We start from the raw sequence: 25630 nt of genomic DNA on the forward strand, positions 1-25630 counted from the left end.
AAAAGCAAGGTTTTGGCAATGGGTAACTTCTATGCTCCATTCAGACCTAGTTGTTCAGGATAAGGTGGACCATATTGTTGCTGCTGTTAATTTCATGCTCCTTTCCCCTAAAATATGGATTAAGGCAGTTGATAAATTAATATGCTAACAATATAGTTAAAAGCATATAAAAATCAACACTGAAACTGAATCAAGCTATTAACCATATCAAACATATATTTAAACACTGGCACACATAATAAAAATTGCACATCCAGCAATGTTCCAAATTCCAAGCAAAGAGGTGTTTACTCACAATGCAAACAGGTAAAGTTTGATATGGACCCTTTTTTCATTCCCTTCCCCATATGCCTCATCTCTGACTCTGAACAAGAGGTACACTTAAAAAGGCTGAGTAAGTGTTGTGGATTATCTGTGCCTCTCTCAGTCTTCTTTCTGGAGAGAAAGAGAAATATGAATTTGCAGCAAAGATCTAGCTAAGCAAAGAGCAAACAACTCTACAGTTGTGCCCAAGCTCTCCAGGAATAAGATCAGCCCTCTGCTCCGCCCCCCAGCCCTTTTTTGGTCCTCTCAAAATACTTATTCCGGGGAAGCTGGAGTCAGGTTTTGCAAAGATAAATCACTGCCCACTCACCCCCTTAACTCAAATTTAAATCATTTAGTCCTCTTGTGGGAAGGAACACAATCTCAGACTAGGTAGAATGATAATAGATAGAGTTTGAATCATAGAATCATAGAGTTGGAAGAGACCGCACGGGCCATCCAGTCCAACCCCCTGCCATGCAGGAAATCCAATCAAAGCATCCCCAATAGATGGCCATCTAGCCTCTGCTTAAAGACCTCCAAGGAAGGAGACTCCACTACACTCCGAGGGAGTGTGTTCCACTGTTGAACAGCCCTTACTGTCAGGAAGTTCTTCCTAATGTTGAGGTGGAATCTCTTTTCCTGTAGCTTGCATCCATTGTTCCGGGTCCTTTTCTCTGGAGCAGCAGAAAGCGAGCTTGCTCCCACCTCAATATGACATTCTTTCATATATTTAAACAGTTTGACTCTGCTGTATGCTCCTCGAATTGAATTTTAATAATAGTTAGTAATTGTGCTGTACAATTATTATTTTATTGGTTTTTATTATTTTATATTGGTCAATGACTGAATAAACAGATTGATTGATTGATTGACTAGGTAGAAGCAAGAAGGGTGAACTTCCACAAACTGAACTTTTGCTCCCATTCTGATGTTTCATCTGAACTTCTTCCTACTTTGTTCTTTTCTTATGTAATTGATGGAACAGCATAATGTAGGTATGTTTGAAAACAATTAGGGATGAGGCAGTGATGTCCACAGGAGACAGATTGGTTGTTTTGAGACACCTCCCTCTCCAGTGAGTTCCAGTGTCAGGTTTGAGACCCTAGGCTCTGCCTTAGGTATCTCTCCATGTAAGCTTCCGTATTGTATGAACAGTTAATGCAAATCAGATTTTGCTAGTCTGTAGATGTTCTTCAGATATTTAGAGAGCTTTTTTGCAGGTTCCTAGTTTAGGCAATACCTCACTAAAGAAGCAAAAGTGTAAGGCGGCACAGAAGTGAAATAAATAAATAAATACATACATACATACCTGAAACATTTCCATCTCATGTTCAGCCACTACTTATAATGTATTTGGACCTTGCTGAGCAACGCCTGGTGAAATGATTCCATTTCTGAGAGCTTCACAAGCCAATGCAACAGGAAGGATTCCCATTGTGATATTTTCTCTAAGCACTAGCAACTTGCTCAAATCTATATATAGTTAAATTCTCTCCAGTTTCTGTCTAGTTATTTGTGGTGCTAAGTGCTGCAAATTAATTAAACAACAACAATAAAATATTCACTTAACACAGCAAGATAATATGAATCCCCAACATTTCAGAGATGTAAACCAGACTCTTGGGGCTAAGAACGTGGTCAAGATGGCAAAAGATATTAATGAGGAAGAACATACAAGCTAGGAATGGCAAGATTCTGCCTCTCCTCTCCCCTCACCCCTGGTTAAAATTAATTGAGTGCAAATTACTTTTGTACTTTAAGCTCAGTTTGCTGTAACTGAAGTAAGCTGAGAACAAAGAGGGAAAGTAGAAGGAGGAGAGAGGAAGTGGAATATTTTTAAAGTAGCTGAAAAAGTGGCACAGCAGAAGATTAATCAGGAGCTTGTCTGCTACTCATCACTCTAGAATATGATCCATTTACACACAATTTGGAATAATTTGGGTTTTTGTGGAGAGAGCCTGAAAATTGTCTCAAACTCCCCAGAAAAAGGAATCCCAGTTTGTTACCGGAGTGTCTATGAGTACCTGCTAGAATATGGATAGATTCACATAGCTGCATATTTTCATGAGAGGGAGGGCTAATCGAGGCAAAGAGATGTGAATTTGCAGAGGAAAGTGAAGAAAACTGTTGATGTGAATGTGTGAAAGTCTGCAGCAATTCACATAATGTGTAGACTAGCCCAGGACACTCTGCCAAGTTGGGATAGTTAAAGGGTATGCAAAATGGCATTTGTCTATGTGCAAATTATTTCAGCCAGTGAAGCCTTTTTTCATGAGTACAAACATGGATATCAGTACAATTTAGTTCTGAAAGAAAAAAATACAATGTTTGAATAATTTATTAATAATATTAATAAATATTTATTCATCTTCCCTACTCAGCAGACTTTTGCTGAAGTAAACATGTCTGCCATCTCAATCAGTGCTTGTCCACTAATTCTGATTAGTTGAATGCTAATATAGTAGATGGGAGACTTAGCTGTACAGTTATTAAAAATGCAATATTTTTAAAAAAAATATTCTTCCTGCACATTAAAAAGTTAATATATTTCTGTTTAATATATGAATAATGCAAAAGAAAATTCATTCTTAAATACCTTTCACATTGTTCTCAATAATTTCTGAAGTTCTTGAACTTCTAACTATCACTAAAAGAATAAATTTGATCACATGACAAGTTATTGTAAAAATATGAGATGTTAATCATTTATGATGATATTGTGTTAAATGAACAACAACAAAAAAACACTGAAGTTTTTTTAGCTATAAAGGAGTGCCATATTTTAAAAGCATGGTGAAGTAGTTCTTTCCTTGTCGAAATGGTGATGCATAAACTGAGGGGTTTTTTCTTCTTGGTGAATAATGGAAATGTAGTTACATAATGCATTTAGAGGAGATGTTAATGAATCAAATTCTGAGCAATAAAGATTGCGTTTCAGTTTTTTAAAAAAAATTAAACTCTTAGTCTTCCATTATTACAGTTTGCAATGTAATGAAAGGAAGTCATTTGAAATGGTCTGGGACAAACCATATAAAAATTAGTATGTTCTGTGTAGCATATTTATGTGGTCTTCGTAAATGTGCGGGAGCACCTCACTGTAAACACAAACAGTGGTCTTAAGGATATTTTTGTCCCAAAGTGTACTTTGATGGTGAGAAGCTGTAACATTCTAAATACTGAGGTTTCTCTGCAACAGAAACCATACTGTATACAGACACTCCTCCTCCAGTACTGTGGTTTGTAAGTCTGCTTGGAAATAGCTTTCACTATAGCACAGTATGTGGGGTTCGTGCATCCTACCCATCTCATGTCCTGGGATGTTAAACCTCTGCTGAAAGGGGGGGGGGGGAAATCAGTGATGTACTCAGATCACATGAAAATGTGTCGACATTTCTTACAAAATGGAAACCATCTTGAATAGGCTTTAAATAATCCAATAGTTTCAAAATAGCCTACTTGCTCATGTGTGCACACTTACGTATTTAAACAATTCCAGTGGGATTAATCTGTTTGACCTCAGGAGTTTGGAGGGAGGGTTTGGGCGGGGGAGCATCCATAATCAAGAACAATTACACGTTCATGAACCATTTAAACCATGCTTTTGTAACAAGGTGATTATATCATTGTAGAAGTACAGGGCATTTCATAGAATCATAGAATCATAGAGTTGGAAGAGACCACAAGGGCCATCCAGTCCAACCCCCTGCCATGCAGGAAATCCAAATCAAAGCATCCCCAACAGATGGCCATCCAGCCTCCGTTTGAAGACCTCCAAGGAGGGAGACTGCACTACACTCTGAGGAAGTGTGTTCCACTATCGAACAGCCCTTACTGTCAGGAAGTTCCTGCTAATGTTGAGGTGGAATCTCTTTTCCTGCAGCTTGCATCCATTGCTCTGGGTCCCAGTCTCTGGAGCAGCAGAAAACAAGCTAGCTCCCTCCTCAATATGACATCCCTTCAAATATTTAAACAGAGCTATCATATCACCTCTTAACCTTCTTTTCTCCAGGCTATTCTATTCTGCCAGTTCTTATCAGTGGCATGAGATTAATAATCCACTAGTTTTCAACTGGAAGGTCATGTCCCAGAGATGTCCTACACCATCTCAAATTCTCTCTTTCACACATCTACCTGTTAAAAGTACCACAGCTCTCCCACTTGCATCAGTCCTTCCAGAGGGAGGAAAAAAGAATGATGTACACATACAGGAACTAACTTTAATTGGATCAAATGGTGCTAGTTGAGATGAAAAGTGCTATGTGGTTCTGATATGGTTGAAGATTGCCATTCTATAATGAAGAACATGAAGTCAAAATTGTTCCAGACTGAAAGTATAAGAAGGGTGGGATTAGTTCAGGTCCCCTTGTTCCATAAGCTTTTCTGTAGGAAAAGTGGGAATATGTTAAAGGAAAAAGCAGAGAATTACCCTTGGGATATATTAGATTTTCCTTGTTTAGTCTTCCCCAGCTATCCCCACACATTTTGAAGTGCAATACTTTTCTGTTTGGCCACTTGGAGATGGTGACCAAAGTCCTCACTGCATATACATTTAATCATCTTTGCTTTCACATACTCTAGCAGCTGCCACATAGACTGTATTGGAAAGGTACTGTATACCAGTACAGTATATTTCTGTGGCTCTTTGAAAAGAACCACTGTATTCCAGGAGACAATGAGGAAATGGATGCACGAATAGTCTGCCCTGGAGAATTACAGTCCAGTAAGAAAGAACTGGTGTTATCTCCTACTGTCCCATGAATTGAATGATCTGGAGAATAAGCTAGTGGCATGGAATAGGGATATAAGCAAATGGGTACTGATTTCATTAATTGCAACATATTTCAAGAAAGATCTGTTGAAATGAGCTACTGCACACTTGGACCTATTCATTGTAACTGATATCAGTTATTCCAAAATATTACCACATCATGACCTACTGGACTTGAACACTGCTGTATACATTTTAGCTTGTAGATTATAGCTATCATATAATGCAGTCCCAAATGTTTTTGAGTTAAAATGAATTCTTTACCTGATGGCTGGAAATGGCATTAAATCCAACTGTTCTGCTTTAAGTAGATAGTGGATCTATCTGCCTTGAAAGGGGGAGGGAGTTAAAATGCAGTTGCAATATTTGATCTGGCTTAAAAAAATATTTAAGTTTATCCTTGTGGTCCAGTTCCTTGGGAAAATGTATTTTTGCAATGGAAAAAAAAAAGATTGACACGATGACATTATGGAAAATAAATGTGCAGGGAGTTGGCATCTAGCCATGTTTCTTTGAAATGGACTAGATGGTGGGATTAGACAGACTTAATGTCACGTTTCCCATGGCATGACCAGCCGAGATTTTATGGCAGGCTGGGTTTGCAGTTAGCATTAGCCTGCATTAGGCCAGTAAGAAGATAAAACCACAGCTTTATGAGCAATGTACATTGGAGTATTTTGTGCCTTTGCTGAGATCCATGTGCAGAGATAGTTTTAGATATAGCATTAAAGAACTGATAGTAACTAACTAATTAAGTAGTGTTATACCATGTGTGCTTTTCATCGAGACGTACTGCCATATAGCATGGCAGCACTGCATAGTTTTGTTCTGTCTTCTAAGTACTCTCAAAACCAGGAATGTTCTTTATTCACAATCAATACTATATAAGGAAAAGGTGCCATTGGTGCACTGAAATTGAGAACTAGTGTGGTGGTTAAAGCATTGAACTGGAATTGGGAGATCCAGGCTTTACTGAGCTATGAAATTCACTGGATGTCTTTGGGGCTATTATTCTCTCTCAGCCTGACCTATCATACTATATTGTGGAAGGCTAAAAATGGAAATGGGGGAATGCCACTTTTTTTGCACATTGGTGGCAAGGTGGGATATATATATATATATATATCAGGAGCCAGACTTACACAGGCATAAGTTCAACTTGCACACGTGTATGAATTTTTGTGGCCAGCACAAATAGCAGGTTCTGTTCTGCCATTTTCTCTGATCCCCAGACCTTCAGAGGACACTGGACATGCAGGAGAATGCCTCTTGCAGCCTATTCCATTCTTATTTATTGTTGTACAGCATTTACTTATACTGCTGAGCAGACGTCTGCACATGCAACTGGTTTCTTGTTGCATATGTTGACTTCTTCCTTTTTAATTATTACCCTGATGGCATTGGATGATGTGGGCGAGATGAACTACAAATGTTATTATTTGTCTATTTGATGAATTTGCAAAGACAAAATAGTTAATGAATCACATGGTCAATTTAGTGACAGCGACAACTCTGTGCAAAATGCCATAAGCACAGATCCAGAAAGGATATGTATTATCCATTATCCCTGCAGTCAAGATGAAAAAATTTAGCGGCAATGGGTGGTGCCATTGTTAAATTTGAAAATGCTTTTAATTCAGTGCAGGCTCCTCTTTTATTCTGTGTTTTTATTGTTTATTATTTTAGCTATTTCATTTATTTTGTGGTGTTTAATGAATTATAATGTTTTAGTTCCATCACTTTGAACAGATAAATAGTTAAAAATGCCCAGTCTGGATTAACGAATGTACGTTGCCTATTATGAGCATTATGTGATATATTTATACTTTAATCAGTTTCTTGGCTCTCACCTAAATTTATAAAAGACCAGAGTTTATATCAACTGTAAACTGGTGTCTCATGAAAATCATGAGCAGACCTGATTTCTGCCTTTGTTCTTAATTTTTAGGTGACATTTACGAAGAGGAAATTTGGGTTAATGAAGAAGGCTTATGAGCTGAGTGTTCTGTGTGATTGTGAGATTGCTTTAATAATCTTCAATAGCACCAACAAACTGTTCCAGTATGCCAGCACTGATATGGACAAGGTGTTGCTGAAGTATACAGAATACAATGAGCCACATGAGAGTCGAACGAATTCAGATATTGTTGAGGTAAGAATAATTTCTTGTTATTTTTTTCCCTATAGTTTGCTTTTCTGAAATTAATCTGAAATTAACTTTATTTTCTATAGAGTGATTACTTGATGAATTACTAAGCCTGTTCATACTACAGATCATAAATTATTCAATTCAAGATCAAACTACTTGGACTACTTGATTTTCTAAATTAAATTTGTTCCTATTATATATTTCTAAAGCTTTCATTTCTCTAACATGCAGACATCATTGCATGAGAATTTACATTTAAAGATTTTTTTTAACTCCAGAAACGATTTTTTAAAATTGTTGAAAAGGTTTTAGAGGTTAGTAAGTCTTGAACTAGCTTAGACCAAACACCTTTCTTTCAAGGTTTAGGGAGGCAGTCCTTGGTCATGTCCAAGACCTTCTTATAATATGGATGGGCTGTCTTTTCAGCCATAGCTTTTACAGATACTACACCTGTCTCTGTCCTGAGGAACTCAGCTGGAGTCTCCAGAGGCACTGCCAACAAGTACCTCAAAAACTTATTCTGACAGCCCTCCATGTCATTCCAGTTGTTGTCAGATTTCAATACCATATTTGCATTTGAGCAACTATTTATCCTAAAAACACTTTAAATCCTGGCATAACCAGCCTGCCATCTCCAGAGAAGAAATATTTCAGTACAGCGTGTGATGGCTTCTGATATTTATAGCTGAGTTGTCCAAGAATTTTTCTCATCAAAATATACTCCCAAATACTTAAAAGAAGGAACCTGTTCTATTTATTTCCACCTAAATTCCAATTAAATTTAGATGATTGTTCGGCAAAGGTCCCAAACAGATGGACTGAAAAAACTGCAGTGGGGCTGCAGTGACTGCATGCACCTTGCCCCAATCTGGGCCGCCGCTGCAGTCCTTAACCAGGCCACTGAAAAGGAGCTGATTTTTCTACTCCGTTTTGGCCCAGTTCTTTTCTGAAGGTGTGGCGTTGGCACAGTTTCCCACCACTTTTGAGCTGTGCGTCATCTAAATGCTATGCCCTGAACACAGTGGGAAACTGCATCATTTGGTCAGTTTGTTTCAGGCCAAAGACAACCACCTTTGATTTAGCATACATAACTTGTTATAGGTTGTTCTGTTTGACAGAACTCATAAAGTTTATTTAAACTTCTCTTCAGCTGAATTTTATTCATAGATAATAATACAATGTAATCAGCATATATTAGGCTTGCCATATTACAATTTCCTATTGAGGGAGGGAAGTGATCAGGGCAGTTATTATTAATATAAAGATAAAACAGGATGGGTGCTAACAAGCAGCTTGTTCTGATTCCTTTTGTTCTATGAATTTCCTCTGTCAGTCTTTCATCTGTGCTAATACTTCCTCTTATAGTTGTATTAGTTGAATTAGTGTATAACTCCTGATTTAGGAGTAATAGGCTCTTATCAATATTATTCTCAGCAAGTTTACCACACATAGAGAAGTCAGTGAATGGAGCAAAAAGTCATTTGGAAGGACCACTAGCGAATTTATGAATTAAATTATGTAACATAAAAATTTGGTCATCAGAATTTGGCCCTTCCTAAATCTATCTTATTCCTGATGAAGAATACAGTGGTCCCTCCACATTCCCTGCAGTTGAGGACACAAAACTCCCATGAAAGTGAAAAAAACGCAAATAAAAAAACCTACTCTTTTTTATCTGAGAGAACACCTCTGTAGGAATCTTTAGGTCCTCCAGCACAACTCTGTGGCCAAGATCTGGCAGAAATTGACCACAGAATGGCACTGGAGGATGTACAAATGCCTAGAAAAGTGTTTTCTCTCAGAATCTCTATATCCTTCAGTGTGACTCTATGGGCAGCCTCTGGCAGACTCAAGCTGGAGGACTTAGAGATTCTTAAAGAGTACATATTAATCAAATCCCCGAATAAGCAAATCTGCAAAAGTCAAAGCTGCACATGTGGAGTACTAACTATATTATTTTCCTCCACCCAACTTACCAGCTTCTGGTAAGTGTTCTGTGTGAAGTGGCTGTACATCTTAGAGCTAATATCCAGTAAACGAATGGGTCAGTAATTTGGAGGGTTTTATTTATCTTCTTTCTTACTAATTGGGAAGGCTATGGTATGCTTCCATCCCTCAAGAAAAATGTCTGCAGAGCTTACGTGGGAAAATAATTTTGCTATCAAAAGGGTCCACCATTCAGAATTGTTCTTGTAGACCTTTAATAGAATTCTGGTAATGCATTAACTTGATTACTAATTGATCCTCGAAGACTGCTATCCATGTCACTTTCACAAATATTGCTAAAATAAGTACACCAAGTATTAACTGAAATGCAAGTATTTAACATGGAATTAAATATCATGTCTGATATTCCAAAACTGTCTTTCTCTCATCTCAGGACTGTCAGCCCCAACTCCTTCCACTAAGCAATCATAAATCTGCTTTACTTTCTTAATAAACCATTATAAATTAGACAGCAGAATGCCAATGTTTCCAAATCATCTTTCAGATGTGTTTGCCATATCCTCCTGATTAGTTCAGCCAGATTCTTTTTAGCCTGCCTACATTCATTATCATATCAGTTCACTTTGCTTGAGGTCATTCTAGACCAGGGGTAGGCAACCTGCGGCCCGGCAAGGCCTTGGGACCGGCCCCAGCCTGGTCCTGCCGCCGATTGCCGCCGGGGCCTTTGGGGGACAATTGTCTATAGAAGCCTCAGAAACATGCATTTATATTAACATTTTTTAAAAAATCAGCAATTTTTTTCGCATGTCCTCCATTTTTTTAAAAAAAGTGTCTTCCATTTGAAAATTTTGTCCTACATTTGTCCTGGTTTATTTATATATTTAATTTTTTTAAAAATTATTTAATTATTTATTTTTTGGCTTCAGCCCCCCAGTTGTCTGAGGGACAGCAACCCGGCCCCCGGCTCAAAAAGGTTGCCTACCCCTGTTCTAGACTGATGGACCATTTTAGTTAAAAATTGTCTTAGAATTACAAAAATAGTCATAATACATTCTAAGGAATCTAAGAATCCTTCTTTACCAACCAATTCATCTATCATCATCATCATCATCATCATCATCATCATCATCATCATCCCACCTTTTCCCCAATGTATGGACTCAAGATGGCTATCAACAAATTTAAAACAGTACAATTTAAAAACAATACAAAAGCATTAAAGGGTGTAAATATAAAGTTGAAAAACAATTTTAAAAGTTAAAACAATTATGCATTAAAATATTAAAAGTGTATTTTTAAAAACTATATACATGTGACTTGTACAGCATTTTAAGCCTAACCTTTATCAATCTAAAAAGCCTGATGGCACAAAAATGTTTTTACCTGCCGCCAAAAGGAGACCAGGGATGGGGCCATCCTCTATAGAGGAAGTTCCAAAGCCTGGGAGCAACTACCAATATGAATTTTCTCTTGTTCCCACTAAACATGAGGGTGGTGGGACAGAGAGAAGGGTCTCTCTAGATGAGGTTAATGTTCTAGTGGACTCATAAAGGAAGATATGGTCCACATTTTTGCAATGTGGTTGTAAGTTGATCTTAATTTAAGGATTTGGCCAGGTAATAGGAAAAAGTCAACCAGGCCTTTCATATATCTTGCCATACTATATTTTTTTAAAAAGGGATAGCAGCTGTATTGGCCATAAGAACAATTTAAAAATCCATATTAGTGTAATGCAATTATTACACTAACCAAAAGGGCAAAAAAATGCTTGCCAGCTTTTGAAATAACTAGATCTGTTCATTCAACTTGTTAAAAAGTGTGATGTGACACGTTGGGGATGAAGGCAGGGAGCAAATAGCTGACAGATTTACTTGATATTGAAGTCATGGTGTCCTTGAGGTATATTTTGAAACAAATATTTTGCTGCTTTGCAGAGAATAATAGAGGGGCATTGATTCCTAGACGCTTTGTAGTTCTTCTTTGGTGTCACTGATTTACTCTGTAATCTTAAGGCATTACCTTAAGAAAAGATGTAAACAGATAGTTGAATCACCTCAGCCAGCCTTAACATTCTTCAACAAATGCTTATTTCAGTGTAATGATCTTAGGTTTTTTGCTGCTGATTTCAGCGGAGCCTGAATTTAAGTGCCTGTCTGCTTGGTTGCTTCCTGTGCTTCTGGCTCTATGCTTTAATGCAAATCCATCCATGTACAAAGTAGTTTCACTAGAGAGGAGAAGGAGGGGAGAAAAAAAAGTTTATTTTCTTCCCTGAAATGCCACCCATGTTGACACTTTGATTGATTTACCATCAAGTCTCTTAGGGTTATAGAACTGCTTGGATACCTTATGGTTTGAAAGATTTGGACTTTGCATCCAAGCCTTCAGAAACATTCAAACTCATATGCTACCACTTGTTCCTACTGAACTTGGTTAGAAAAAGTTTAAGCAGAAAATGTTTAAGGAAAACAAGTGATTACCATACACATGCAAAATGTGAGGTTTAGTTCAGCCTTTATTTCACCCTCTGGAAGGAGTGGGATGTGTATAATTTCTTACTGTCATAACTTTATAAAGACTTTGAGGCATTTATACCAGACCATTAACTTAAAATTGCTTTATAGTTGTCTCTTTCTTTTACTAACATACTGGCTTTTTTAAATAAATACATAAATAAAATCAATATATTAGTATATATTTGTCTATCTATTTTATTTATTTATTTAAAAAAGCAGTATGTTAGTAAAGAAAGAGGACCACTGATATATATATATATCTATCTATATATAGATATATATCTCTATATTTTACAAAGACAGTCTATAAAAAAGATATTGTTTGTGGAATTCATGGCCATTTTTGACAGAGTCTTTATACTGGTCAATGACCGAATAAATTTTTTATTACTATTACTATTACTATTATTACTATTGACAGAGTCTTGAAATGTTAATTGTGGAGCAAGAGTTCCCACTGCACATGCTGGGTGGGAGAATCTGCAACATACAGTCCAATCAGTATCTTTTTGAAACTCTGATTTTTGTGCCCTAGGCAGATTAGTAAAGTGATGGTGACACTCTGTCTGATATCTTAGAGCTCTCAGGCATACCAATCCTTTCTTGCCCATCCAGAATTTCTCAGAGGCTTGACATGCCCTAATATGGACACCTTCACAAACATATAAAGCTTGACATTCCCTTCCCCTGAGTACTTTTTCACAGATATGTTTATGGCATTGCAAAGAAGTAGGATTATTTCTGAAAACATTGAGACCCTGAGAGACAAAGTGCTCCATCCTCAGATGATCTGAATATAGATCTATAAATCATAGGGAATCCTGGTATTTGTAATATTATGAGATATGCATGAGAGCTTATGAGATATTGCTGTGAGAGCTGTAGTGCAGCCACTTGAATTACAGCACCAGTGATCTCTAGCAGAAAATTCTAAGTAGTTCAGCAAACTACAAATCCCAGAATTCTGTAGAATGGAGCCATGGCAGTAACTTGGTATCAGACTGCTGTTGTAGTGTTATATATCGTTGGCCCTTGATATCTGCTGGAGTTTGGTTCCAGGACCCCCTGTGGATACCAAAATTCATGAATGCTCAAGTCCTGTGATATACAATGGCATCATAAAATGCCGTCCCTTATAGAAAATGGCATAACCAAGGTTTGCCTTTTGGGTTTTTTTCTTGTTCAATATTTTAAAGCTGTGGATGTTTGAATCCATGGATATGGAGGGCCAAGTGTAATTACATAGTGTAAATACCCTCTCTGTTTCATCCAAAGCCCTTCCTGATTCTTGCCCACAGAACAGAATTATCAGCAGAGCTGGTTGTTATTATCATTATCATTATCATTATTATTATTATCTGTGAGTATTGTTTTCAACTAAACAGCAAACTCCTTGGCAAACAGCAGGAGGGAATGATGTTAGTTAATTCTAGCCCATGTCTAACCTTCCCTTTGCCCTGAGGTGTGGTCAGGGATAAGAGAGCTTTAAAACCAGGCACCTGAATATTCTCCTCCTCCACATCTGCCCAAATGCACCTACCCTTTTTGCCTTCTCCAAGGTTTGTAGTGCCAGGGAGAGCAGGGGCAAGAATACAATATCAATCGCCCCTCTGAGATCGGAAATTTTATCAATACCTTGGAATGAGAGGTCCCTCCTTTCCTATGTCCCCTGAGTTAATGGTGTTGCAGGCCTACCTGATTAGTAACTTTGGTTTCAAATAGGGATGCAAAGAATGCTACTCACAAATTTTCTTGTCCTTTACAAAAAAAAAAGGTACTTCACCTCATCAAAGGAAATAGTCAACCACCATGATATTTTTTAACATATTTGAACTTTTTGGCAAAATATCAATTTGTGTAAAAATGTTTGTTTCTTTGTTTACATAAAACGTATTGATTTTGTGCACAATGCTATTTTTTGTTCAAGAAACATTGGGGGGGGGGGGGTTTGTGTAAAATATTGTTTCTGTGCAAAGCAATGGCTTTTGCGAAACAGTTTTTAAGTCCCAAAATCAAGCTGTGGGGAGAATCACCAGAAATATGCACAAACACTTGAAATCTCAGCCTGCAGGGAGTCGATTTTTAAAATTCTTCATTCTTGCATGTGAGAATGAAATAAAGATGTACATCCCATTTCATTTGGTTTAACAAAGCATTCCAAAAGCAAAGGCAATCCCCCCTCCCAGCCAGTCTAGATGGGTAGTAGATGTGAAATCATTTGGAGCTCCATGGCTTAAGGGTATTTAATGGAACAGTTCAAGCAGCAGTTCTCAACCTGTGGGTCGTGACCCCTTTGAGGGTCGAACGATCCTTTACAGAGATTGCCTAAGACCATTGGAAAACACATATTTCCAATGGTCTTAGGAACTGAGACACTGCTCCTTTATAGTTGGAGGTCACTACAACATGAGGAACTGTATTAAAGGGTCGCAGCATTAGGAAGGTTGAGAGCCACTGAGTTAATGGAACACACCCACAATTCCTATTTTAAAACAAAAATAGGATATAGGAAAATTCTCCCCTTTAAATTTGCACTCTATGAGATGCTGCTGTTTGTAGGATTCACTGCATATTGCTTGCCTTGCCTCCCTGTATGTTCCAGTGTTCTGTGATCAACAGCAGATCTATAGCTTTATGAGGAGAATTTGAAAAAGAAGCATTTTTGAAATACAGTTCTTAACCAGTACCACTATAGAGCTGTCACTGGCATGCACATTGTGGCAAGCAAATTTCTGAAAGTTATACATCTCAAAAATAACTTTTCTGAGTTTTGTCTGAAGCCTGTCCACTGTAGGTTTGGTTACACATACCCTCCCCCATTAACCCCGGGTTTCCTTATTGAAAATGATTCTAGGACTTTTTTCCTGCAATTTACAAAGAGCAGATCTGTGCCTTTATGACTGAAGCTGAAGGCTGCTGGATTTTCATTTCTCAGAAAGAAAATAAATTAATGTAAGAAATGACAGAATTTTTGCAAATGTTTTACGAGGGTCGAAATTTATGGCCACACCAAAATACTTCCTGACCAAATCTGTATCAATTATGCTTCAAAACCCTATATGTAGTAAAATATATATATATAAGGGCCATTGTTGCTATTTAAGTATTTATTTTAACAAATAAATAAACTTTTCCTATGGGGGGAAAACATACTGGGAATTGCTTTCAAATGCTTAAATATTTTTTCAAGAATTACACAAAAGACATACAAAATGCCTTGTGTATTGTTCCTTCCCATATGGCATGCTAGCTGCTAAAATAGCTTACAAACTTGAAAGAGTGTGATTTTCTATATTGAGACTGAAGTGTGGAGTGCAGAGGTCATTCCAAATTCAGCACAGTTTCGGGGTTAGAGGAAATGGTTTTTGTGTATGTGGGGGGGAGTTAGGAAGAATCTTTAGCCAAAAACTAAACAAAACTTGGGATAATTATATTGTTTTACTTGATAATTAGCATCACTGCTGCCAATAGAATGAAGCAAGAAAACAAAAGCTGTAGAGGCAGGCAGCCTTGCACACTGCAAATAACTTCAGTACTAGTCTTGGTGCAGACTGATTTCCCTCTTTTAAATACTTTTAAAAATCTACAAAAAGCAAAAACAAGAACCATTGCCTATTAAAATCACAACTTTGGATCCAGACTAATTCATGCTTAAAGTCATGGCTAATGTGTCTTGTTGATCTTGGTGGTTGTACTCTAAACATGATTGAAGTCCAAAACACACTGCAGAAGTAATCCAGTTTGAGACCACTCTAACTGCCCTAGCTCAGTGCTAGGGAATTCTGAGAACTGTAGTTTTGTGAAACATTTAGCCTTCTCTGTCAGAGAGCTCTGGTGTCACAATAAACTACAATTCCCAGGATTCCCTAGCACTGAGCCAAGGCAGATAAAGTGGTATCATAGAATCATAGAGTTGGAAGAGAACACAAGGGCCATCCAGTCCAACCCCCTGCCATGCAAGAACTCTCAATCAAAGCATACTCGACAGATGGCATCCAAACTGGATTATTTGTGCAGTGTGTTTTGGACCTATGTCTGGATGCTATTTATTTATGACACTTTTGACTGGAGGTCCAAGATTATAATGGTTAACTTCTCGTAATGCTTGTGGAGGTTGTTGTGAGCAAATTTCTATGTTCCAGGCCTGAAAAAGAGCATGGGTCAGTAATCTGATAAATGATAAATTGGCTCACTTTCAGCTTTTGTGATTTTTGTACTAAGGACCTATTTAGGTGATGAAAATAATCCAGGATGGATCTGAGTTGAATCTCTATTGTTCACATGCATCCTGAATGCACCAAACTAAAAGATGCACATCTTTGGCAGAGTGAATAACAGATGAAAATAGACTTGGGATGATTCTGCATGTCTTGAACACATTTTGAATACATTCACATCACTGACTCCATGTTTATTCAAGTGCTTGCACATGTGAGCTCCCAGAGATGTGTATAGATGCGGTTTCATTGTGTGAATAACAAACCCAAAATGCATGAGTAGGGTCATTCACATTGTTCCGCTAAAAAAAAACCAATGACATCTGAATGACCCTTAAGTCTGCAGATCTATTTGAATAAATCTTTACTACGCATTGCGCCCTTCTCTGTTGCCATTCTTCATTGTGATAGTGAGCACATGTACGCTGATCAGCCCATGGATTTTTGTTTTGCTTACCTCTATAATGAAATTTCAGATTGTAGTTAATTTACAGTATGACCTTTTGTTAGAGAGGATTGATTTTATGCAGTTCTTCTTGTAATCTGTATAGCTGGGAACTGGATAGAACGATTAGATCACTGGTCCCCAGACTATGCTCTTTAAGGAATTTTGGACTTCAGCTCTCAGAATCTCAGAGTATTGGACAACATGGCTGAGTCTCCCAAGTCCAAAATCTCTTAAAGGGCACAGTTTGGGACCACTGGATTAGATGGCCAGCATTACCATTGGGCACAGTAAGGAAACTGCCCAAGATAGCAGATATTAGGAGACAGTGGCAGCAACCCTTTGGTCATTCTGCAGTCATAGAAAAAAGAGGTGCCTGCACCTCATTGCTTCTCTGGCACTGTCTAAGCTACTCTGCTTACATTTTTGGTGCCAGGATAAAGGCAAGATTCTAGTTCAGTTGGCACCTATACATGGAATGAATCAGGTGCCATCTTGTCCTTTATGGTTGAGAGCAAAATATCTTGAGCCAGCCCTAGAATAGGCACAGATAATATCAGGTATATTTCTCAAGCCCTAATGTGTCAGCTTAGCACAACACACAGTCACAATGTGCTTCATTTTGTTATTAAAGCGAATTTGTATTTACTTTCCATCTTGAAATGGATTCTGCTGGAATTAATTTAAACCTGGTACTTTTTAATCAAACTGTAGGCAAAGATGCCATTGGAGCTATGTATCTCATAAACAGTGTGACTTTTTAAAACTACTTTTTTTAGTTGAGGTTTTTCATAGTATGACTGTGTTATCTCAGTTATACAAATTAAGATATTAAACAGAATAAAACAGAAAAGGTTTGGCCTTTTAAACTAGAATGCACTATCACTGCAATTGTGACCAGAATCCTAGTTTCCACTTACAACTATATGAATCAGTATATGTATTTTCATCCTTTCTATGTCCTCACTGGATGACACAATATATATATATATATATATATATAGAGAGAGAGAGAGAGAGAGAGAGAGAGAGAGAGAATGGAACTGCTTTTTCAAAATTTATCTGTGAGATAGACTTGCTCTGGGGTTCTATAAAGACTTTGCCTCTAATATTTTGGCCTTTTAATCAATCTAAGATAGAGTGTTATTATCAGAGATGTTATCACTGAATGTTTTATTCTTTAATTTTATGTTTCTCACTCATGTTTATGATGTTGGAAGTGCTGTTAATACACATGCAAGCTTTTGCTCCATTGTAGATTTTGAACACAGTATTCTTGTTTTCCTCCCTAATTATTGCCACCTCCTCAGTTCCTACCCCTTGTTATACAAATAAGATCACAAATCTTCCAGCCCCTGTACATCAGTCTTTCAGATTCTGCATTTCCATTTCTCCCTTTCATCACAAAAATCACATTTCTATCTGTCCTCTCAATTGTCCGTGGTCCCTTTTGCTAAATCTGGTTCATCAATCTTCTACTTCTCTATTCTTCCAGCAATTGTCTTAACAAACCCACTCCTTTCTAAAGAGTTGACTCTATAATTGCTATGTTACAGTCCAGATACTACTTTTTTCCAACTTTCATTTTTTCCCCTTTCTGGAGTCTGGCCTCTGCCCCTTTCTCCTGCCATCCAACAACCACACATAGCCTCTCTCCAAATGCTCTGGTAAACACTTTGACACTGCTCATTCTTATCTTAATTTTTTTAGAAAAAAATTACTTTTTCTGCTAGATGGTCAAACTATTATCTGCCTTATTTATTTATCCTGTTTGTTTTTAATTATGTTTTAAATGTATTTTAAACTGTTTTAACTATTCATTTTCATAGTATTGTTGTTTAATTGCTTGTTTTTCATTTTTCTGCATACATTTTAGTCAACTTATATTTTAAATGTTGTAAGCTGCCTTAGGTCCCTTGATGAAAGAAGGGCAATTTATTAATTGAATAAAATAAATAAACAGTTTAAAATATATTTGAAAATAATAATAATAATAATAATAATAATAATAATAATAATAATAGCAGCCCCACAGATCGAGGCGGGTTCCAAAAAATGATAGAAATACAATTACAAATACAATAATTAAAAATGAACAGGATAAAAATATCCATCAGTGATACCTTTATTGGCCAACTGAAATGCACAATCTACTTGTTGCAAGCTTTCGAAGCTCCATGGACGTCTTCATCAGACAAGATGTAACAAACCAAGCAGGAGAGAAACAGGTTTGTAAAATCTTGCCTGATGATGAAGCCCATGGAGCATCAAAAGCTTGCATCAAGTATATTGTGCATTTCAGTTGGCCAATAAAGGTATCACTGATGGATTTTTCTTTGTGTTTGTTAAATGCCCAACACCGCTACCCCATCATGTTTTCAGGATAAAAATATGTTACAAAGCTGTCACCACTGTCCACCATATGGTTTAAAAATCAATCAAAAACAGGCCTAAATAAGAAGGTTTTAACCTGCTGGCAGAAAGAGAAAAGGGAAGGGGTCTAACTGGACTTCCAATGGTAAGGAGTTCCACAGTCTGGGAGCAGCCAGTGAAAAGTCTCTCTCCCATGTCTTCACCAACTGTACCTTTAAAGGTAATGGGACAGAGAGAAAAACCCTTCCTCAAAGATCTTAAAACTTGGGTTGGCTTGTATGGAGAGATACAGTCTTTTAGATAGTTTACACCCAAGCTATGTAGGGCTTTAAAAATTAAAACAACAGTTCAGATTCTGCCCGGAAACAGAGGTAGCATCTATTTCTGTCATTGAATACCATTATTTAAATCTTCACTTCCACTTTGATCTAGGTGATCATTATACAGCCTTTTCTGTCTCCTATGTTTCTGTTTCCTTTTGCTTGACTGTTTCCTTTTCAGGGACACACTGTCCAGCAAACTAATGTTCTCACTAATTTAGCAACTATCTGAGGAATGGTAAACATTTCCAGTTTGCTAACAAGAGAAATAGCTGCATCTAGCCTACATCAATAGGAGTATAGTGCCTAGACTGAGGGTAGTAATAGTGCCAGTATATTCTATTTTCATATGACCTCATCTGGAATAATATATCCAGTTCTGGGTACCACAAAACATTGACAAGCTGGAACATGTACAGAGGAGGGGGACCAAAATTGTGAAAGGTCTTTAAACCATGCCCTGTCAGGAGTGGCTTAGGGAGGTGGGTTTATTTAGCCTGGAGAAGAAAATATTAAGAGATGACAAGATAGCCATGTTTAAGTATTTAAAAGCATGCCATATGGAAGATGGAGCCAGCTTCTTTTCTGCTGCTTCAGAGATTAGGACACAGAGCAATGGATTCAAACTACAGGAAAAGACTTTACATCAGTCAGCCAAGACTAGATTGGCCACTGTTAGCAAGATGACTTTTTCTTCAGTTGCCCCTAGACTGTGGAAGCAACTGCCGGAAGAGATTCAGCAGCTTAACATGCTTTCTGAGTTTAAAAGAGTATTAGACCAATTTCTTCCAGCAGGCTTATCCAGATGATTTTTAAACTGAGAATTTTAAATGATGGATTTTAAATGTGGATTGTTGTAATATGTTTATATCTTATATGTCTTTTTAAATCAATGTAAGCTGATGTGTTTTAAATTATGTTGCTTGTTAATTGTTGTTGTCACCCACCTTGATCTATGGAGAGAGGTGTATAGAAGTTGTGGTTATTGTTGTTGTTTCTGGCAGTAAGAGCTGTTCGACAATCAAATATGCTGCCTTGGAGTATGATGGAATCTCCTCCTTTGGAGATTTTTAAACAGTGGCTGGGTGGTCATCTGTTGGGTGTGCTTTGATTGTATGTTCCTGCTTGGCAGGAGGTTAGATTGGATGGTCCTTGTGGTTTCTTCCAGCTCTACTATTCTGTAATTCTATGATTAAAAACACCTTGAGACCAGGGCTTGAAAAAGATTGCACTACAAGTCCCAGAACAATCTTGCCATGATAGCTGGGGAATTATGGGACTTGTAGTCTAAAAAGGGACTTTCCCAAGTTCTGCTTGAGACATAAACATGTAGTGGCCCTCCCAAAACTGGTATCTTCTAGATGCACTGGAGGTGTTAAAGGAGTTGTAGTGCCTACATGGTAGAGAAGGCTGAGGTATACAGAGTTTCATGGTGCGCTGAGATAGAGACATTGAGTCTTTGGAGGCAGACCCTGGAAGTTTAGGAAATTAAACATGGAGGGTGAGGTGGAGTTTGGTGAAGGTGAAGAGATGAGATGTCACATTCAAGGGGTCAGAGTTTCAATATCTCACAATGGACCAAAAAATAGATGCCAAAAAATAGAATGATGCTAACAGCAAGAATTTTTAAGCTAAGTAGAAGACAACTTTGTTCTATCCCCTTCTTCCTGCCAGGCCCTGAGAAGAAGGCTAAAACCTAGTCAGTTGAGGTTAAATTCAGAGACTTTGCAACTATAATATAATATTTCAATGTGGTAATAATAGCTTCTGATGCAGGTCTCTGTGGTTGCAGTCTGTCCCATTGACATAAGTGTCAAACTTCTCATGGACTACATTCTGTCTGTAGAAAATGTTACAGTATGGGAATTCTAAAATGTTTGTGTATTTGTTGTGGTGCTGTTGCACTGAAACGTGATACAGTACAATGTGACTAAATTGTTGGGAAAACTCCCATAGGAGGGAGTTTTGAAAACTAAAGAGTTGTTACACCTTCAATGTAAAAGTCAGAATCTGTGTCCAACTGCAGAAGTGATGCATTGTCTTTGAGGAAAATCTCACCTTTGCTGACTAACTTACTGCATATTATTGCAGGTCTTTCTTGCAGTGGATCCCATAGAATACCTAAGATTAGCTACCTTGTAGGAGGTTCTGCAAGAGATGAAGATGGGGAAAAAAACATTGTCAATTATTTCTAAAGGTCATGGAGCTAATGACTAGCTGAGAGGTTAATTAGATTCTGAAAGCCTTTTCATACCAATTAAGAGTGTTACCTCTATATCCATAGTAAATAAGCACCTCTCAATATTTCAAGTTGTGAACCTTTGTCCCCTTTCTCAGAATGGGGTTGGACATGTTGGACAACTGTGGAGTGAGGAGGTGTACACATGAAATGCAAGAGCTTCACATTTCAATTCCTGTATTTCTTCATGATATCTGAAATAAAACATAAAGGGAGATGTGCAAATAGTCCCAGATGAAATGGACTATGGATGAAATAAACCACTTTCGGTGTCTCTAGGAGAGCACCATTGGACTGAATAGAACAGTTTTTCAGGAACTAGATTCCTGGCCAAGGACACTTTCTTAAGTGACATTATGACCAGATGGCCCTTGATGTCTCTTTGAACTCTATGATTCTGTAAACACATGAAGAGCCTTGTTGGATCAAATCAAAGAGCTATCTAGTAGTATATTCTGTTTCCTACAATGGTCAGCTAGTTGGCTTTGGGAAGGCCACATGCAGAAATAAGGAAAATATTTCTCTCCCTATGTTGTTCTCTAGTGACTGGTATACGGAATAACAGACTCATAAAACTGAAGAGTTGAAAGATTCCAGGGGTCATCTAGTCTAACTCTTGCCATGCAGGTATGCATAACTAACAGACTTCCAAAAGCAATCCATCCTCTTCTTAAAGACTTCTACAGAGGAAGAATGCATCACACTCCAATAAAGACAATTCCACTGTTGAACTCTTATCATCAGGATGTTCTTCCTAATGTTTAGGTGGAATCTCCCCCCCCCCAAGTAATTTGAATCCATTGGATCACATCCTAGTCTCTGGAGCAGCAGAAGACAAACTTACTCCATCTTTTACATGGATTTAAAACTGACTATCAGGTCACCTCTCAATATTTTCTCCAAGCTAAACTTACCCTACTCCCTAATCTGTTCCTCACAGAGCTTGGTTTCAAATCCTTTTACTATTCTACTTGCCCTCCTCTTCACTCATTCCAGCTTGCCAGTATCCTTCTTGAACTGGACACAGCATAGAGTTATGCTGTATCTGTTCTTGAATGTAACATATAGCAGTTATGACTTGTAGCTTTTGAGATGATGCCAGCCACAGATACTGGCGAAACGTCAGGAAGAAAATCTTCTAGAACATGGCCACATAACCCGAAAAACCCACAAAAAACTAGACCGGCCATGAAAGCCTTCAACTTCACAGTTCCTTTAAAGTTTGGACTAAAACACAAAGGAGATCCACTGCTCAGCTGAGTTGGCACCCACCAGCTTTCATTGACTATAAGGCTATAGGTTCATTGAGGCAAGAGTAAACTTACAGATATCCCTTTGGAATCTCACACTGCTGAAAAAAAGATGTTGTGTGAATTGTTTTGGATTGCAGCCAATGAAGGTTGAGTGCATTTCATTTTCTGTTTGGCTTTAAGTATGCTAATAAAGTATGGAATAAACTGGAAGTACTTCTCAGCAGGTTGCATAGACTTTGAAAGTGAGTAAATCTGGTAAACCAATTATGAACTAAGTACAGAAGAAAGTATAAATATGGGCCAAGACAGTATGCAATAAGAGTGCAGAACTTGTGGCCCTGCCTATGTGGTCGGACTGCATTGCCCTAGCCAACATATCCAAAGGTAAGAAATGATGGAATCAGTAGTCCAACAGAATTCAGCAGTCCAATAATAGCTACATTTTTCCTGATGTATGGAGAACCTTATTGTTAACCAGGAGACCATCACTAGCATAAGAGCTGTTCACATGTGCATTCAGCCAAGGTACAGTTTGTATATATGAGTACAGACATTGATACATTTCTATCAGCATTCGTACATAACATGCAGCCTTTGTGCACTGTACCCAGTTTTCTGATCTGTATAGATATAGTGTACAGGTCAACAATCTCTTGTTCACAGGTACAGAGACTGTACCTGTGTTGTGTGAACACTTTTAGAACTGTAAGTTTAAATAACTAGGCAAGGTGAAAGAAGGCAACTTGGAGCAGCTCTTCATATTTTGCTGATAGGAAAGCTACTTATAGAGCTTAGAAAAGGTATTGGGGTGGGGGAATGGCAACTCAGAATGTTTCCAGAATTCTGGGGCATGTGATTCAAAAAACCTCCAAAGGTCTATTTTACAGGTTTGCCTTTAATTCTGCTGACTTTTGAGCTCATGGTAACCACTGTTATGTTAAATTATGTTTGCTCAGACAAAAATGTGGGGCAGGTTTAGTATTTAAAAACTAGCTCACAGTGGAGTAAGTACTTTACTTTGGCTCGCATTGGCTCACATTTCCATTTTAATATAAAAAAGGAGGTCTTAAATTTGTATTGTGAAATGTTCATTCTTCACAGATAAGTGTTTCTTCTTGGAGGCATAAGATATCTGGCTCAGAAGCTGGAGGGGGAAAAATCTTACATGTATGTGTTACATTCTTATAACCGAATGACTCTACTGTTTGGTTCTGTGATTTTCTCCTACTCCCTCCTAATCTAACTATTGGATAAGGTTCTTTGTTTTTCTAGTCACTGTTTCACATAGTAACAGCTTGTTGTGTTTTGGTCTGTTTGCCAGAGGCTAGGTTTATTTTTAAATCCTTGAACTTTTGCATTTTTCTTTTCTTTTTCCAAGATTGGAAGCAGCTGAAATGCCTAGAGTTACAGGTTGAAAAGCTTATTTTACAATATGAGCAAGGCAGTGTTGTTTTCCCCGTCCCCCTTTTGTGCTTCTTCTTCTTTTCTTTTTTCTTTTTCTTTTTAAAAATTTTTCCTAACAAATGTCTCTAACTGGTAGTTGCCTAAAAATAGAAAACCACCTAACTAAAAATAGCTTGGCTCTCAGTCTTGCCAAGGAAAATGGAGAGGAATGGGCGTGGACTCAGAGGCTGAGTAATCCAGTTCTATTCATTCAGAGATCCCTTTGAGAATGCAGCCGATGATAAAGTGCCCTCCAAAAGAGGGGGGAAGGAGCGGGGACCCACAGGCCTCACTTGCTCTCTTCAGACTCCTAGGTGCCAATAAACATTCTAGCCCAAGGATATATTTTTTCCCTCATAGTCGTAAACATTCTATGAAAGACAAGGCTTTGTTTCACAGATGCTAACTTGCTGTCAAAAATAGCTGCCTTTTCCTAAAGGCTTCCTCCTCCCTCCCTCCAGCCTTTCTCCTACTTTCCACAGGGTTTTAAAACTAGCCCCCTTCCCACTCTCAGATACATACTGGCAGTGTGTCTGATGAAGATACAACCTAACATTTTGTAAATCTAATAACTCACTGAATGTAGACTTGTTTAGGTCCTGCTTTCAACACTTGCCCAAGTTAGAGAAATGACATTTCTTTAGAGTTGTAAAACTGTTGGATTGCTCTAACCTCCCAATTAACTCTTATGTGGCCACAGATCTCTTTCGGAGTTTCTAGTCCACAATTCAAAACACTGGGTCTGGGGAGTCTATGGAATAGCATGAAATGAAGGATATCAACCCCCACCTTCAATACTGCTTTGAAATAAAATGTATTCTTTTAATTTCAAAAGAACACCAGGCAGTTCCATAGCATCTCAGCAAGTCTTATTGAGACAATCTCTTATCCTAATCACATGTAAGGGGTGTGTGTGTGTGTGTGTGTGTGTGTGTGTGTGTGTATTTTTGACTTTCTGAAAGAACTAGTAAGTTTGAAAGTATCTGCGGGTGGGAGAAGCTGTCTGTTCCAAGACACCTTGGTTGATTTGTCTTGGTTCTGATAACAAAAAATCAATATAGTATTGATGCAAAGAGTGCAGAAGAGACATCAATCAATAAGTTACATTTCTGAGTATGAATTGAGAGGAGGCAGTTATGTTCAGGCTCAGGTTTATGGAGGACCTCTTGTTATATATGGTGATTTCAAAGAGTTTTGTCAAAACGTCTGCTTTTTGACAGTATTTTTAATTAAATGAAATCTTGACTGCTGGGTATGTAGAAAAGTCAGTACCGTTCAGAAGGTTATTTTAGCCTCTGCATTGTTGTCTTCAATTCCTGTAATGCCGCTGGTGATAAGGCCCTGATGACAAAGGACAATAATTGATGAGAGAGGACTTAAATCACCCCAGAAGAATCAGAGCCCTTGTATCTCCCCCATTAACTCTTCTGGTCTCCTTCCTTTTTAGGAGGAACCTTGTCTTGTTGCATGCTAGAGCCCATCCCCCTGGCAACTGTGTGTGTGTGTGTCTGTGATGGAGGCAGACCACAAGTGATCTCTTTATGCAGTAAACAGGGTGTGATTGTGTCTGTGTGGTGTATTAGTAATTACCAGGCCTGAATTCCCATATTGTATCTTTACTGCTTCTATGGAAAAATAGGCCTCACAGCCCTGTACA

At 37.9% G+C, this 25630-nt stretch overlaps 1 protein-coding gene across 15 annotated transcripts in view; it reads left to right on the plus strand.

Moving 5' to 3' along the window:
• MEF2C (myocyte enhancer factor 2C) overlaps positions 1-25630 on the plus strand; it is a 229894-nt gene that overhangs the window by 118196 nt on the left and 86068 nt on the right. For 14 of the 15 annotated variants that reach the window (XM_042454576.1, XM_042454572.1, XM_042454561.1 and 11 more), the window contains one exon: positions 7023-7226. In XM_042454576.1, coding sequence (XP_042310510.1) covers positions 7023-7226 — 204 coding nt within the window. Of the gene's footprint in view, positions 1-7022; positions 7227-25630 lie in introns of those variants that run through there. The other variant, XM_042454575.1, reaches the window with a different exon arrangement.

The sequence above is a fragment of the Sceloporus undulatus genome, chromosome 2, assembly GCF_019175285.1.
Source record: "Sceloporus undulatus isolate JIND9_A2432 ecotype Alabama chromosome 2, SceUnd_v1.1, whole genome shotgun sequence".
NCBI lineage: Eukaryota > Metazoa > Chordata > Lepidosauria > Squamata > Phrynosomatidae > Sceloporus > Sceloporus undulatus.